Genomic DNA, 13140 nt, shown 5'->3' on the forward strand with positions numbered 1-13140 from the left:
GGCACAGATTGTATAACCGCTCTGTGACGGGAATCAAATGCAGAGGATATTTTTAGGGCTGTGATGTGGCGGGCCCCTGACCTTAGCTGCCACGTTCCCTGCCTGTGGGGGGAACTTCCACCCAGCCAAGTCCCTGCCATCCACTTCTAAACACACAACTTTAATCTCCGCTGCTGGCAGGAATCTGAGCTTACCCAAACTTTGCACTTGCCAAAGGATACCCATATTCACTGGAGTGAACAGGGCACTCTGAGCTTTTTTGCTCAGCCGTATGAGCGACTCCTTGAAATTGTGTCAGTCCCTTTTAGCCTTTCTGCATATCTTCAGACGCTGCAGGAGAGAAACGCTCAAACGCTGCCTCACAACACCCGTTAAGGATGTTCTGCATTTTTCTGGAGCCTCTCGCGGGGGCCAGAAGAGAACTGAAATGTGTCAGACTGTTAGACAGACAAGGTTTTTTTCACAGGATGGCACATGTCTTTGATTCCCCCCTATATGATATGCATGGTCCATTCAGTGATCTAAATGCGAGCCCCCAAAGTGAGAGTGTGATGATGACTGTATTGCAGAATGGCTGGATGAAGCTGCTAACATGTCAGACAGAGTTTTCACACCATCAGGCTCCTTTATTTTTCCCTCATATCTTCATGCTCTGCCATCATTCATTCTGACAGTGAAATCATTAAACCTGTGATATCCAATTCCTTTTATTTTGACAGCATCTCTCTCTCTCTCTCTCTCTCTCTCTTCTCTCCTCTCTCTCTCTCTCTCTCTCTCTCTCTCTCTTCTCTCCCTCTCTCTCTTCTCCCAGTGTGCTCTGGAGAGCATCTCTTATTAAGATGGCTTCAGCGTTTCATCTCTTTTCAAAGTCTGACCTGAATCTGTATACACACTCAGAGCCATGCTGGCATATTTTTTATCATCTTGTATCAAGCCTCTTTAGACATCGCAGTTTTAACCGTACGACGCTGGATTGCAGCAGTTAGACACAATATTTTGAGGGATTGTGAATATATAAGTGGCGCATAGTTTATTTATAGGCATGCACTGTGTTTGTGTTGTTCAAGAACTGCAGGGGCTTTGGCAGTTGCGCTATTTGTTTTAATGGCCTCTGTGATATTGATTGTGCTGTGTATGTGAGCATATACCGGTGTTTCTATATCTTTCAGCTCCTTAACGACAAATCATGCACACTTTACATTTTTGCTGACAGTTTTTAAAATGAATGCTGTACAGTTCTAGATGTATTTGATGTCGTTGGAGTCGAAGTCAAGTCACAAGTCTTAAGGATGAATCAATTCTACAGCTCTCTTTAACAGGCTCTTAAAACTTTCATACATTTTGTAATCCACGCTGACGATCAAGTCTATGTTTATTTTTGTTTGGCAGTTATTGTTGTGTAGTAATACGGTGCAGACCTCTCAATTGAATCTGCACTCAAACTGCATTAGAATGCAATGATAACACAAAATGTCTTTTCATTATGAAACCATGGCTGGCTTGAAGGTAAAAAACATTTTCAAAAACCTAGCAGCCATGTTTAGCTGTTACGTAAAGAATAGGCGAATTGTATAAAAGAAATCAAAAAAATCCTAATGGAGGAAATTCCCTTTTTCTTATTTCTCCACTTCTTGACGTTGTGTTGTTTTCCTCTGCAGGGCCAAAGAAGAGTCCAAGAGACACAGTTGATTCAGAAATCCAACATTTGGAAGAATGTTTCTGTGCCTGCGAACAGCCGCCGCAGCCTCAACGAGGGTGAGTCTCTCTCTGATCATGAGGAAGGCCAGAGCTAGAGTCGCTGAGCGGCTGATTCCTCGTGCACAGTGGACGAGCACCTTACCTGCACGGACATTAGACAGAAACACTTGTTGAAACAATTGTTCTTATGTAGGGTTGTAACAAGACAGTCAGCCCATGGTTTAATATTCTTAATATAATTAATTAAATTTAACTCAAGTTATTTGTATAGCCCAAAATCACAAATTTGCTTCAGAGGGCTTTACAATCATACTGCAAACATATATAAAGAAGTGTCAAGTCTCTCCATTCATACGATTTTGGTGCAAAATGTGAAAGAAAAATACTTTTAAATGAAGAAGCAGATCTTTATCCAGATAAAACCAAGTTAAAGAAATAAAATAAATGCCTGGATGAGAATGTCTTCAAGAGGTTAAAGATCAAATGTCTGGAGTTGCCAAACAACTCAGTGTCACATTTTTATATTTATTATGTTGTGAAATGATATACGGTATTATTCCACCCCTAACTTAATGTGTTTCTTTTGTTTTCTGTTGCTCAAACGGACCCAATGTACCTTTCTGCTTCAGAGCAGCATGAATGAAATCAGCCGTCTCAGTGAAGAATGGGCTCAAGTCAAAATCTTTACAGTCTGGTGCTTCTACTCCGTGATACCGTATGCTGGTGTCTTCGTAGAATCGTGGCCCAGTGTCGATGTGCTGGGGGCCATCTGCAGCGTTCACCACATGCGTTATGCCCAGACCCACTAACAGGGATTTATGCTGAGCAGTAGCCCTGTAAACGACACAAGAGATGTTGCAAGGAATGGAGATTTCTCTCGCCTGGAGCCAGCTCTGTAAGCGTATGTTTGCAAATGCATCACTGGTGACTCAAATGTACAGATTTTTATATTTGTCCCATGAGTTGGCCAAATACAGGACTTGTTTGCAGCAACAGTTTCACAATCAGATCACCATATTGCAAGCGGGGGCCCTGAAGTGAGAATGTCACTTACGCATCTCCGATGTAGAGGTTGGGCCAAACCTCGTTGACAGCTCCAGTGGGGCGTCTGTTCTTCAGCAGAAGGCTGAGCAGATCGCTGGTGGGCGGTGTCTGATACTCTGGCTCCTCCTCTGCACTCATATCTGCATCTTTCACTTCAGTGTTGTTGGATAATTATCACAAATTATATTCAGCTCAACGCTCGGTTAACAGTTAGATAATACCCCCCAAAGACGCGATGCTCCAGGATGGAAAATGAGAGACGTCATTGCTGCTGTCCTGCTAGTTTGTATTGCCTGTAGGCATTTGGAAAGGAACCATGGTAAACTCTAACCTCATTGGTGCAACTCGCTCTGTTTTCCATCCGAGCAGAGTATCAGTGTTGTTTAGAGGCTGAGCCCCGCTGGAAAGAGACAGCTGGAGATGCCCGAGCCTGGGCAGGAGCGGTGTGGACTATTTATTCCTCTCATGACCGTGACAGAAGCCAGGCTGCTTGTGTTGTGACAATTTTAGCCACAGAGCCACATAGATGATTATAGTTTTTATTAGTGCTCTGAAACATGGTGAGGAAGATGCCCCACTGAGTTAGTCTAAACTGCATCATTGTTCATTTTAAATCATTTAAAGGATAATGCTGCTGTTGTTTCATCCTTTCACTTATACATTTCATGAAATATAAAGCCACTGTGCAGCCACTGCCTGATGATTCCATCCAGAAACTATGGAAAAACACAAAAAACATGTCGCATTTGTTGACATATTTCCTCATTACGATGGACATGGACACTGTAGTTTATTCTGGGACCACTCAGAGACTACATTTTATATTCCTGGAGAGTATCTCTGAGTCAGACCAACACCAGTGGTTGTGGACAATCTCAAGGTTCATCTAGTAGCTGAATGTTTTTGACCTTTCCATCATACTGAATGATCGTCAGCAGCAGATGGGGTTTGGCATAGAATTATAGACGTTCAAAGTCTCAATTTCCCAAAAATGGACTTTGTCTTACAAAGAAAAGACAATTAGAGCGTTTTTTTTTAACATTCATATCTCCGTTGATTACTTTAAACACAAAAGTATAATCCACATTTATGAACTGATGGATTTTATCTCAAGTCCGTCCGTTGGCACTCCAGCTCCTCGATGATCCCTGGCAGTGCAGCTTTTTGTCCAGCTCTCGGAGCTGCTCCAGGAAACCATTGTTAGGTGAGATGTTCCTGTTGGCGCTGACAGCTTTGATGGCGTCCACCAGCGTCATGTGCTCGTGGATCATCAGGTAGGCCAGAACCAAGGTGGACGAGCGGCTGAGACCCATCGCACAGTGGACAAACACCTTACCTGCCAAACAGCAGAAAAAAAAAAAAACTCAACATCACTTTCTATGGATCAGTCCAGAGCTCCATGTCTGTATTTATAACCATGCAATGACTGGATTATTGTAGTGAACTTTATTCTAACTGTCTAATTTGTTACTCCTCCCTCTGTGGATTAAAAAGCATGCACATCACAGAGAGGAGCACTTCTAACTCCTGACTAAAAGTTTTCAACAATGTTGCAACAAATGTTTCTACACACGGTAATCCCTGGTTCCTTATCGGGCCTGAGGATTAGGGCGCATAGGAGCGCGTAATTGAACTGTCTTGGCGTCCGTGTATTTCGGCTGGGGATTACTGTAGGCCCCGCCACACACTGGAGCCCCTGATCAGCCAGCGTGTGAATGAGGAGGCCTCATCGTATTACTGTCGTGTCAGATACCGACTTCACTTTGCATAACAGGCCAGGCAGGCACAGGCCGCAAACATAATTGTGTAATTTCCATGTCCAATAAAAGTGTTGCTTACAAATTACCAGGGCAATCCATTTAAAACCAATTTTCCTGGCTAAGGTCTGAGCTTATGAGAAGATTACCATGGGGGAAAGATATTAGCTTGATATTATGTTTAGTGTTTGATTTGCATTTTAATGACTAATACAACTGGGGGCTGCTGTAATGGGAATTGACTGACAAATGTCTCTGTACTTTGCCGTGCAGTAAAAAAAAAATTCTCACCCCCCCCCAAGCTAAAAATCATAAGAAATACCGTGAGCCCAGGGAGAGCTCCTCACCTGTGGGCGAGCTTAAAGCGTTCTTGATAAAATTGGCCGCTGGGTAAAAGAAGGGACTCAAGTTAAAGGATGGCATGTCAAAAGCTTCCACTCCATGATAAGTGATTCTGGTGTCTCTGTAGAAGCCGGGGCCCGTGTTCACGTTGAACTTCCCGTCAGCAGCGTTAAGTACGTGGGTGATGTGGTGAGCCTGAAGTGTCCTCTTGTCTTTGGCTGCATACCTAAAGGGAAAAGGCATAATTATCTGTCGGTGCAGATAAGTGAAAGAAGGGCTTGTCATTTCTATGACCATACATATGACCATTTTGTAATAAGGAATGCTTTTTACTCAGAGCGGTGAGACGAGAGCTGATGATGACTGAGTCGGGTGGCAATTCTCTCTGGGTTCATCACTACAAACAACGCTTTTTATGTCCAAGTATTCATGTGACCCATTAAATCCATAAAAATATTGCTGCTTTTACCATTTATACGTTATTTTTAATTAGTTTTTTTCTCAGTTTTGTAAGCCTTTAATTGGTGCCAATGTGTATATCCTTTATCAGCATGCCTGGCCTCACATGTCTCCAATATAGATCCGGGGCTGAACCTCATCCAGATGGCCGCTGGTCCCTTTCTTTGTCCACGTCAGCCTCTGGAGCTCTGAAGCCGCGGGGGTCCCATACCTGCCGTCCTTCCCCTCAGGGCTTCCCAAGCAGCTGAAGCCTCTGGGCATGTCTGGATGCTCTGCTTCTGCTTTTACAACCTGTGGCATAGAGGTACCACATATAATACTCTAACAGAGTTTAAATCAGAGTTTAAGCAGGACTGGTCCCTGCTATGAAATTTGGACCGTGCCAAGTTGCAGAAAAGCCATCACAAGGCTTTAAAAAAAATTTTTCTTTGCCTCGCTCATCTACAGTTTAAGAAAGAAAAAGCGGATACAGTTTCAGACACCATCTGATTTTCCTTTGAACGCTTAATAACTCCACTGATGACTTCTAATGGGCTTTATTGAAGAGAGTGGTAACACTGAAAAAGAAATACAATGGGGGATTACAAGCGAGGATCGATGAAAAGAACATCACGTATAGAGGGCCCGTCGCCTTTAAATATAGACTATAATTATGTCAATAAATGCACTCCACAGCAGCAAAGGACCACAAGAACGCATAATTGTGAGATGACCTTATGAAGCTCTCATTATTTTATCCACAGTTCAGTAGCACTTAGGTGGGTTTATTTATCCCCAGAGATCCAAAGAAAATGGAATTCAAGGCCTACGAACAACAGCTTTTCATTTCCTGCAGGCAAGTCCAACCAGTGCATTTACAATTTACACATCGGGCTTGTGAGGGACTTACGATATGCAAACTGTATACATTAGCATCCATTTAGGCAGCTGTGTGGTTCTGCTCCAGGCTGAGGATGTGCAAACGATGTGTGCGCATTGTTATAGCAAAGAAACCGATGGCAGCTCAGCTTCTGATTTGCATTCTGCTGGTGTGCGGTGACATAATGTGACACTCAGGGTTTGGAGACTTATTGTCGTTGGGTCCAAATCTGTCTCGGTGACCTTTTGTTAAGCTGCCGTGGCATATATAGGTGCACTCAAACATCATGACAGCTTCATGCATCCCTGCATGGTTGCATGTGTGTTGTGTGTGTATGCAAGAAAAATCTGCGTCTGACCCAGCATATGCTCCATGCATATGGGTTTGTGAGTGTTGGAGGCAGAGTAAAGTGTGTCTTTGCACAAGTACAACATGTGCCCGGAGAACCTGCAGGCTCTTCTTTCTCCTCATTGATCTATAAGTACAACCCTTCCCTCCCTCCCACAGTCAGGGCAGAGAACTGATTTCCCTGGTGCACATGTTGAGCTGCAGCGCTGCTTTCATAGCCTCCCCCCTTAGGCCAACCTGTCCTTCCTGCTCTACTTCTGTGTAATTAAAGATGCTATGTATGGGAAAGTGCCCACGGTTAACATGGAGGGCAAATAGAAATGGCTTTCTTTTACCTCCTCCGGGCCTCTTCTTGGTGGTTTTATGAATTACACTTCCCTCTTTGGCCTTTTTCGGATGTGGTTCGTCTGGATTTGTGAGCAAATTAATAAAAGAAGAAAGTGTGGTAATCAATCAGGCGGTGCGGTATCATCACAGTGCATCCTCGTTTATTAAAGTGCTTCATAAACATGTTCACTGCACGTCGCAAACAAAGGTATACAGTACTATAAATCCATACACTGTACAGTCTAATAAATATTTTCCAACATGGATTTCAATCTGCAACAAATCCTAACAACAAATTGCTAGCAGACACTTGCCTTGGCTGGATACGCTGCTTTTCAAAGTCTCTCTATACAAGAGCTACATGTAGGTCGACAGCACAACTGTCTATGTTCTCCTTGGCAATCTACCCTGCAACCTTTTTTGCTATTTTAACATCTGAATCTCAGCCCAAAATAATTCTGGCATCAACGTCTGCATTCCTTTAAGGTTACCCGAGCTACCAGCACAGGAGGGAGGATAGGACACGGCTTTTTCACTCGCAAGAGAATTAAATCAGTGCTGCTGAGCGTAAAGCCTCGACTTTGAGATTCTCCTCAGTGAAATGTGTTTAAATCAACACCTATTTGGTCAAGTCAGGACTTTCTTTTTGACTTTATCTGTGGATTAGTTGGTGAATAAAACAGAAAAGCTGACACTTAAAACTGCGATATAGACACACTCGGTCTTGGCTAAAACATAAATAGTATGTCAGAAGTTATTTCTTTGCAGAACTTCCTAATAAACTGTATTTTTCTTGTAACCAAAAGAAATATGCATAGCTGAAACCTGTAGCCTATATTGAAATTGAACTTTTGACTAAAGCAATACAAATCATGCCGTATAATTCAGATTGTACTATGCGTGTGATACAGTGAGGTTGAGAGATAATGATATATAACAGGGAGGAGTCATTGCTGTCAAACGCTATATATATATATATATATATATATATCTATATATATATGGTAGATGCATGTGTGCACCTTTTTGTGTCTGACCTCTCTAATGTTGCTACAGAAGACAACACCAAACACCAAAGGAATCGAACAGTGATCTTGCTAAAGACGGATGCTGTGGATTCGTTCCCATTTTGAGTTTGAATGTTGACTTGCAGAAACATGTTTTATCTTTTCCGAGTCATCTACAGAGTTTACAAAAAAAAAGAATGCTTTGTAAAAACATTTTCCGTAAGACATTTGGTCCATTCTGCTGAAACAAATGAGGTGCTGAAGAAAAATAAATCTTACAAGGATGAGCGGTAACTGAAAGACATAATTGTTCATAAAATCTCCTTATCATTGTCATTCATCGTTCAGTCTCCGTTTTCACATCACATTGCATTTAGTTTCCAAACTGTCTTTTTAAGACGATCTTTGTTTTTATAATCACTAAAAAACATTTAAAAAACATGAAATGTCCTAAACCATGATAGAAGATAATGCAGCTTATTACAAACCAGAACCAAAATGAATTTGATTTGAATTGAGAGACAACTTTGTAATTCTTTGTTAGATCTTTTCCGCTAGTGAGGTAAACAATGTAAAGCTTGGCCTGAGGGTGGCACTAGAGGGTCGGCCATGTTGTTACTACGTTGTTACCGCTAACATGTGTTAGCGTGTGTTAACATACTACCATCATGCCTCCATGAATTTTAACAGCTAGCTTACTGGAACGTTACCATGCTGTTAGCATGAAACATTTAGCCTACAAAAGCCTTCCACTATCATAACATTAATATATTAACTTGCTAATATTTAGCATGTAATGTTTCGCAAATAACTTGATGAAGGCAGTATGTGCTGAAACGTTGATTCTGCATTTTGCATCTTTCCATTAACATTTAGCATGTTAATATGCATCGAATTTACTAATGAAATGCTAACAAAGTGCGCAGCGTTCCCTGTTAATCTCAAAGTACAGCTGAGTCTCACAGAAATTCAGTCATAAGTTGAACCAAATTTCACGACAGTCCATTAGAAGTAATTCAGTCTGGACTGTTGGACCAACGGACTGACTGGCATCCCCCATCTCTAGACGCCACGTGGCTGTGTGGCCGAACAGTGTAAACTTCTCTTGATTACAGGATCTGACATATTTTCTTTTTTCTTGTCAGCTGCAGATCCAGATCCAACAGCAAAGCCAGGAAATTCCTGTTGGGGTAGATGGCTCTCTTCTGGATCAATTTCAGCAAAGCCTGTTTGAGCGATAGGTGACGGTGGATCATGAGGTAGGCTAACACCAAGGTCGATGACCGGCTCATTCCCATGATGCAGTGCACCAGAACCTTCCCTGAAGAACAGAGAAGATGAAGGGAGAGGAGGGTGGGGAGGGAGGATTAGTGAAAGGCCTCAGTCTTATTAGTATCATACATGACTGCCCGTCTCACGCTGTGGCCTTTCTTTTTACCTGCTGTGAGCTATAAATAGTGCCTACAATTCATCGCCTATGTTCGTTTAAGGTCCCTTTGCAGGCTCGGCCCGACTGTCTGTTTAATCCCAGCTCGTCCTCGGCTTGATAGCTTCTTTGAAAGGAGCCATGGTCAATTATAGATTTTAATTCTGCAAGGTAAGACCCTTGTTACTACTGCTGGCTGAAAATACACTTACACACCTTTACAAGTTGTGTTACATTGTGGTGACAGGTGACACTGAAAGGACGGGACGATGAGAGTAGATGGGGTTATTGAGGAATTCAAGAGTGAAATAAAACATGTGATGTGCAGGAGGTAAAAATACAAATACCATATTTTTGCCGTTAATTAAAACTCACTGTGCAGAAATATGACATTTCATGTGAAAAAGAAGAGGAGTCTTACCATCAGGTGACTTCAGAGCTTTATGAATGAAATCAGCTGCAGTCTTGAAGTAAACATCCAGATCAAAGTGCGTCGAGTCATCTGCTGGAATGCCACAATACACAAAGCCGTTGCCATAAAAGCTTTGGTTCCCTATGCTGCCTCGCTTGGAGTGAGCAGCGTTTAATACATGAGTTATACCTAATTTCAGCAAGGTAGTCTTGTTTTGGGCTACTGCCCTAGCAAGACAAAGAGACAGAGAGAGTTTCAAGACGTATTTGAAGGCTAAGCATCATAGCACGATATTTTTATACCAGAATAATAAACATCCGCAAGAGTTATGTAAAAGATCAGGACTGTTTAACATGACAAGTAACAGGTTTCACATGTCCCTGCGAGGCAAACTCATTTAGTCTGAAATAAAAAAAGTATACTTACACATTCCCTATGTATATGTTTGGCCAGACCTCATCAACTTGTCTGAGATGTAGTTTGCACGAGTCCAAAACCTTCTGCAGATCCTTCACACTTAGATATTCCTTTCTCTTGCCTTTCGAGTCTGACATTTTAAGTCCAAACGCCCCGTCTTGGATCGATTACTAAAGTCCAAATGTTTGTTGTATGAAAGCAGTTCCCGTCAACTCCGGCTCAGGGTGATCCGTACGAGCAGGTGTTTATCTGCTGTCACTGGACAGTTACCCAATTCAGTGCTTAACCTAGCGTGTAGTCTTACTCGTGCAGAGGGCAGAACAACAAACAGAGCAGCCCGAGCTCTGCTTTTCACACCGCCATGGGACTCTAATTTAATAAGCCTCAGAGATGAATAATTCCATAAAGCAGTAATAATTGGATGCCATTACGGACAAAATGTTACAGGCATTGCTTATACCGGATGGCAGAAAAGTCCACTTTAATGCAGCATTTATGGAATAGATATACTGCAACAGCTTCATGCAGCTAGTTTACTGCTGTGGCATAAATATTTGTGAAAGCAAATTGGCTGAAAAGGGAAAAACAAAGTTAAGCTTTGCCCCTGGCTGCACATGACATCAAACAGCCCTCACGCTGCTGCAAGTGTCTCCTTTAACCCGCCTGTTATGTTGCGGGTCAAATTCACCCATTCCAGCTTTTAAATGGAAGAAAAACATAATTAACCTCCATAAAATGTAATGACCTCTTTTCATTCAGGATCGTGAACTTGTAGGTAAAATGATATGTTGTGAAAAGCCAGTACTGAATAAAATCAGTCGATAAATGTCTCCGGGTCATTTTGACCTGGATACATGTATTGATTGATTATTTAAAGTGCTGCTTCTGCTTATTGATGCATCTACAGTGGTGTGTGTGTGTGTGTGTGTGTGTGTGGGAGGAACAAATCTCACCTGATGTGCACATCAGAGTGGAAAATAAAATCCATACCTGCTGGTGAATGTGTGATCCTGGTATGATCCAAGTGCAGGCGTAGTTGTGTTTGAAGAGTTGATACTGCATACATTTTTTTTTTAGAGATGCTGTTAGCCAAGCATTTACAAGAAATATTGAATATATTTTAGAAATATTGAATGAATTCCCCATCAAGATGTTAAAGACGATGGGAATCTGAACTTTCTCATGTTGTCCTCTCCCCCAGCAGAGACAAGGCAGACTGTCAGGTTTCCTCAGAAAAGATCCTGAGCATAAAAGCCTTTTTTTTTAGTAGTCAGAAATCCAGACAGAAGTATTGAAGACAATGAAACTGACAGTACATGTGTACAATTCAGGGGAAAAGACATTTGCAGGAACATTTGCAGTCATTGTGCCTTCTGCTCAGTATGTAAACTGTGTAAATTATGAAAAGCAGCTGATAATCTTGGCAGTTCACTACTTGGCAATAGCAATTGTGCACAACATAAGACTGTTGAACAAGCACACGCTGATTACTGGTTTTTCATGGTCTTAAGAATCTGCCAAAAGAATTAATGATAAAGATAATATTGCAATACCATGATGAGACTTTACTACGCACTTGAACACATCTTTAAAGCCTGTAATGAAGCATTAACTATTCGTTTAAATCTGTTAATAAACGTGTCAAAACTCATGAAGACGTGTTGTATATGATTACAGCTCTATTGATTGTCCATGATGTTTTAAAGTAAACACAACATAGTGGATGTAACTTTTCTTCAACATAGAACAAATGTTAAATGAGTCATTTTGTCTCATATTCAGTCTTAAAATGGATTCTGCTTAAGGGTGGGTTGATTACATTGATCTCCCACTAATATGAGGGTCAATATCCTGTGAACCGGCAGCATGACGCACATTAAACACAGCACCAGGGCCAATAGATTCAATACCATTCTTGAAACAAACTGATTAAAGTCAGAGTACAGTATCTCCCTACACTGGTAGACAATTACATCTTCATTTGTCTTGAGGAAATCAGGCGTTTGGGGATCTGTAATCTAGAAAATCAATTAGTTTTGAGGTACAAAGGATTACTCATGATGTCTTAGTTTCATATCCAAAGCACAAAGCTGTTTGAGGAATCCTCTGTTTGGGAAAATCCATCTGCGCTCTTTGACCTTATTGATGGCCTCTAGCAGGGTGTAATGGTGGTGGATCATTAGGTAGGCCAGGACGAGGGAGGCAGATCTGCTCACGCCGACTGCACAGTGGACAAACACCCGAGCTGGTGAAAAGAAGAAAAAGAAAACAATGAACCTTGACGCATGAGCTGATACCGGGAGTTTCCTCTGGATAAGATGAGTGACTTGCTTCGAGATAAAACTCAGGGACAAATAAAGCAACACGAGGGGTATTTACCACCAGCCGTGACAAGTGCACTCTGAATATACTCAGCAGAGGGAAAGAAATAGCGAGAGAGGTCAAAGGACGGTGAGTCATCGGCAGGGACTCCATAATAATCCACAGTGGAGCCATAGAAGTCATGACTCCCCTGACAGTGCATCCTCCCATGAGCAACATTCAGAACATGAGTGACTCCCAGCTTCCACAGACTGTAGCGATCATTGGCCACTGACCTGTGGACAAAGGAAACAGGAATCATAACAGGAAGCACATTAGAAGGAAGCAATCTTGCGGTACTTTGATTTAATAAGCTGTCAAGAGCAATGCCAAAGACTTACATGTCACCAATGAATAGGTTAGGCCAAACTTCATCCACATGATTTCCAAACCTTTTTCCTCCATACAGAACCCTCACCAGGTCTTTCACTGACGGAGTGGCAGGGGGACCTGCATTACTTTGCTGCAGAGTGTTCATAGTTGACTGCATGGATCTTTGCTACTTTACTACCAATTTGTATGATTTCTTCTCCCAACATTTATTTTCAAACTCTGTTGAGGCTATACTACATTAATGTTGGTATTGACAAGGACAGGTGTCCCTGGTCTATAATTAAATCAGTGACTTATAATCTAAACGTTGGTCAGCCTCACACCTCTATATCTTTAATGTATACACTTTG

The 13140-nt window shown here is 41.9% G+C and overlaps 4 protein-coding genes across 4 annotated transcripts; all 4 read right to left on the bottom strand.

Annotated features, from left to right (window-relative positions):
- Positions 1–1616: 1616 nt before the first annotated feature.
- On the bottom strand, positions 1617–2880 carry LOC142951939 (dual specificity phosphatase 29-like). The gene is made up of 3 exons (XM_076093867.1): positions 2753–2880; positions 2315–2532; positions 1617–1840 (listed from the first exon to the last, which is right to left on the bottom strand). The coding sequence occupies exons 1-3, from the start codon at positions 2878–2880 to the stop codon at positions 1617–1619; spliced, it is 570 nt and encodes a 189-aa protein (XP_075949982.1).
- Positions 2881–3796: 916 nt separating this feature from the next.
- On the bottom strand, positions 3797–5561 carry LOC142951938 (dual specificity phosphatase 29-like). The gene is made up of 3 exons (XM_076093866.1): positions 5407–5561; positions 4847–5067; positions 3797–4078 (listed from the first exon to the last, which is right to left on the bottom strand). Exons 1-3 carry the CDS (start codon positions 5559–5561, stop codon positions 3852–3854), a joined length of 603 nt encoding a protein of 200 aa, XP_075949981.1. The 3' UTR covers positions 3797–3851.
- Positions 5562–8755: 3194 nt separating this feature from the next.
- Positions 8756–10369, bottom strand: LOC142951940 (dual specificity protein phosphatase 13A-like). Its single transcript, XM_076093868.1, has 3 exons — positions 10106–10369; positions 9689–9906; positions 8756–9162 (listed from the first exon to the last, which is right to left on the bottom strand). The coding sequence occupies exons 1-3, from the start codon at positions 10231–10233 to the stop codon at positions 8951–8953; spliced, it is 558 nt and encodes a 185-aa protein (XP_075949983.1). The 5' UTR covers positions 10234–10369; the 3' UTR covers positions 8756–8950.
- Positions 10370–11995: 1626 nt separating this feature from the next.
- On the bottom strand, positions 11996–12935 carry LOC142951298 (dual specificity protein phosphatase 13A-like). Its single transcript, XM_076092796.1, has 3 exons — positions 12799–12935; positions 12479–12693; positions 11996–12341 (listed from the first exon to the last, which is right to left on the bottom strand). Exons 1-3 carry the CDS (start codon positions 12933–12935, stop codon positions 12148–12150), a joined length of 546 nt encoding a protein of 181 aa, XP_075948911.1. The 3' UTR covers positions 11996–12147.
- Between the last annotated feature and the right edge of the window lie 205 nt (positions 12936–13140).

The sequence above is a fragment of the Anarhichas minor genome, unplaced genomic scaffold (genome assembly GCF_050575085.1).
Source record: "Anarhichas minor isolate MPS153535 unplaced genomic scaffold, ASM5057508v1 ptg000017l, whole genome shotgun sequence".
Lineage (NCBI taxonomy): Eukaryota > Metazoa > Chordata > Actinopteri > Perciformes > Anarhichadidae > Anarhichas > Anarhichas minor.

Bases quoted from the DNA above. Each gene is read 5' to 3' on its own strand.
- LOC142951939 (XM_076093867.1), bottom strand. From the start codon at position 2,880: ATGAGTGCAGAGGAGGAGCCAGAGTATCAGACACCGCCCACCAGCGAT. The intron at 2,533-2,752 runs GTAAGTGACATT...TGTCGTTTACAG, and splicing joins AACCTCTACATCGGAGATGC to GGCTACTGCTCAGCATAAAT. The intron at 1,841-2,314 runs GTACATTGGGTC...ATGTCCGTGCAG, and splicing joins TGCTGCTCTGAAGCAGAAAG to GTAAGGTGCTCGTCCACTGT.
- LOC142951938 (XM_076093866.1), bottom strand. From the start codon at position 5,561: ATGCCCAGAGGCTTCAGCTGCTTGGGAAGCCCTGAGGGGAAGGACGGC. The intron at 5,068-5,406 runs GTGAGGCCAGGC...TTTTCCCTTTAG, and splicing joins CGGATCTATATTGGAGACAT to GTATGCAGCCAAAGACAAGA. The intron at 4,079-4,846 runs GTGAGGAGCTCT...GCTGTTTGGCAG, and splicing joins CGCTTTAAGCTCGCCCACAG to GTAAGGTGTTTGTCCACTGT.
- LOC142951940 (XM_076093868.1), bottom strand. From the start codon at position 10,233: ATGTCAGACTCGAAAGGCAAGAGAAAGGAATATCTAAGTGTGAAGGAT. The intron at 9,907-10,105 runs GTAAGTATACTT...TTGTCTTGCTAG, and splicing joins AACATATACATAGGGAATGT to GGCAGTAGCCCAAAACAAGA. The intron at 9,163-9,688 runs GTAAGACTCCTC...TCTGTTCTTCAG, and splicing joins AGCTCTGAAGTCACCTGATG to GGAAGGTTCTGGTGCACTGC.
- LOC142951298 (XM_076092796.1), bottom strand. From the start codon at position 12,935: ATGAACACTCTGCAGCAAAGTAATGCAGGTCCCCCTGCCACTCCGTCA. The intron at 12,694-12,798 runs GTAAGTCTTTGG...CTTTGTCCACAG, and splicing joins AACCTATTCATTGGTGACAT to GTCAGTGGCCAATGATCGCT. The intron at 12,342-12,478 runs GTGGTAAATACC...TCTTTTCACCAG, and splicing joins GAGTGCACTTGTCACGGCTG to CTCGGGTGTTTGTCCACTGT.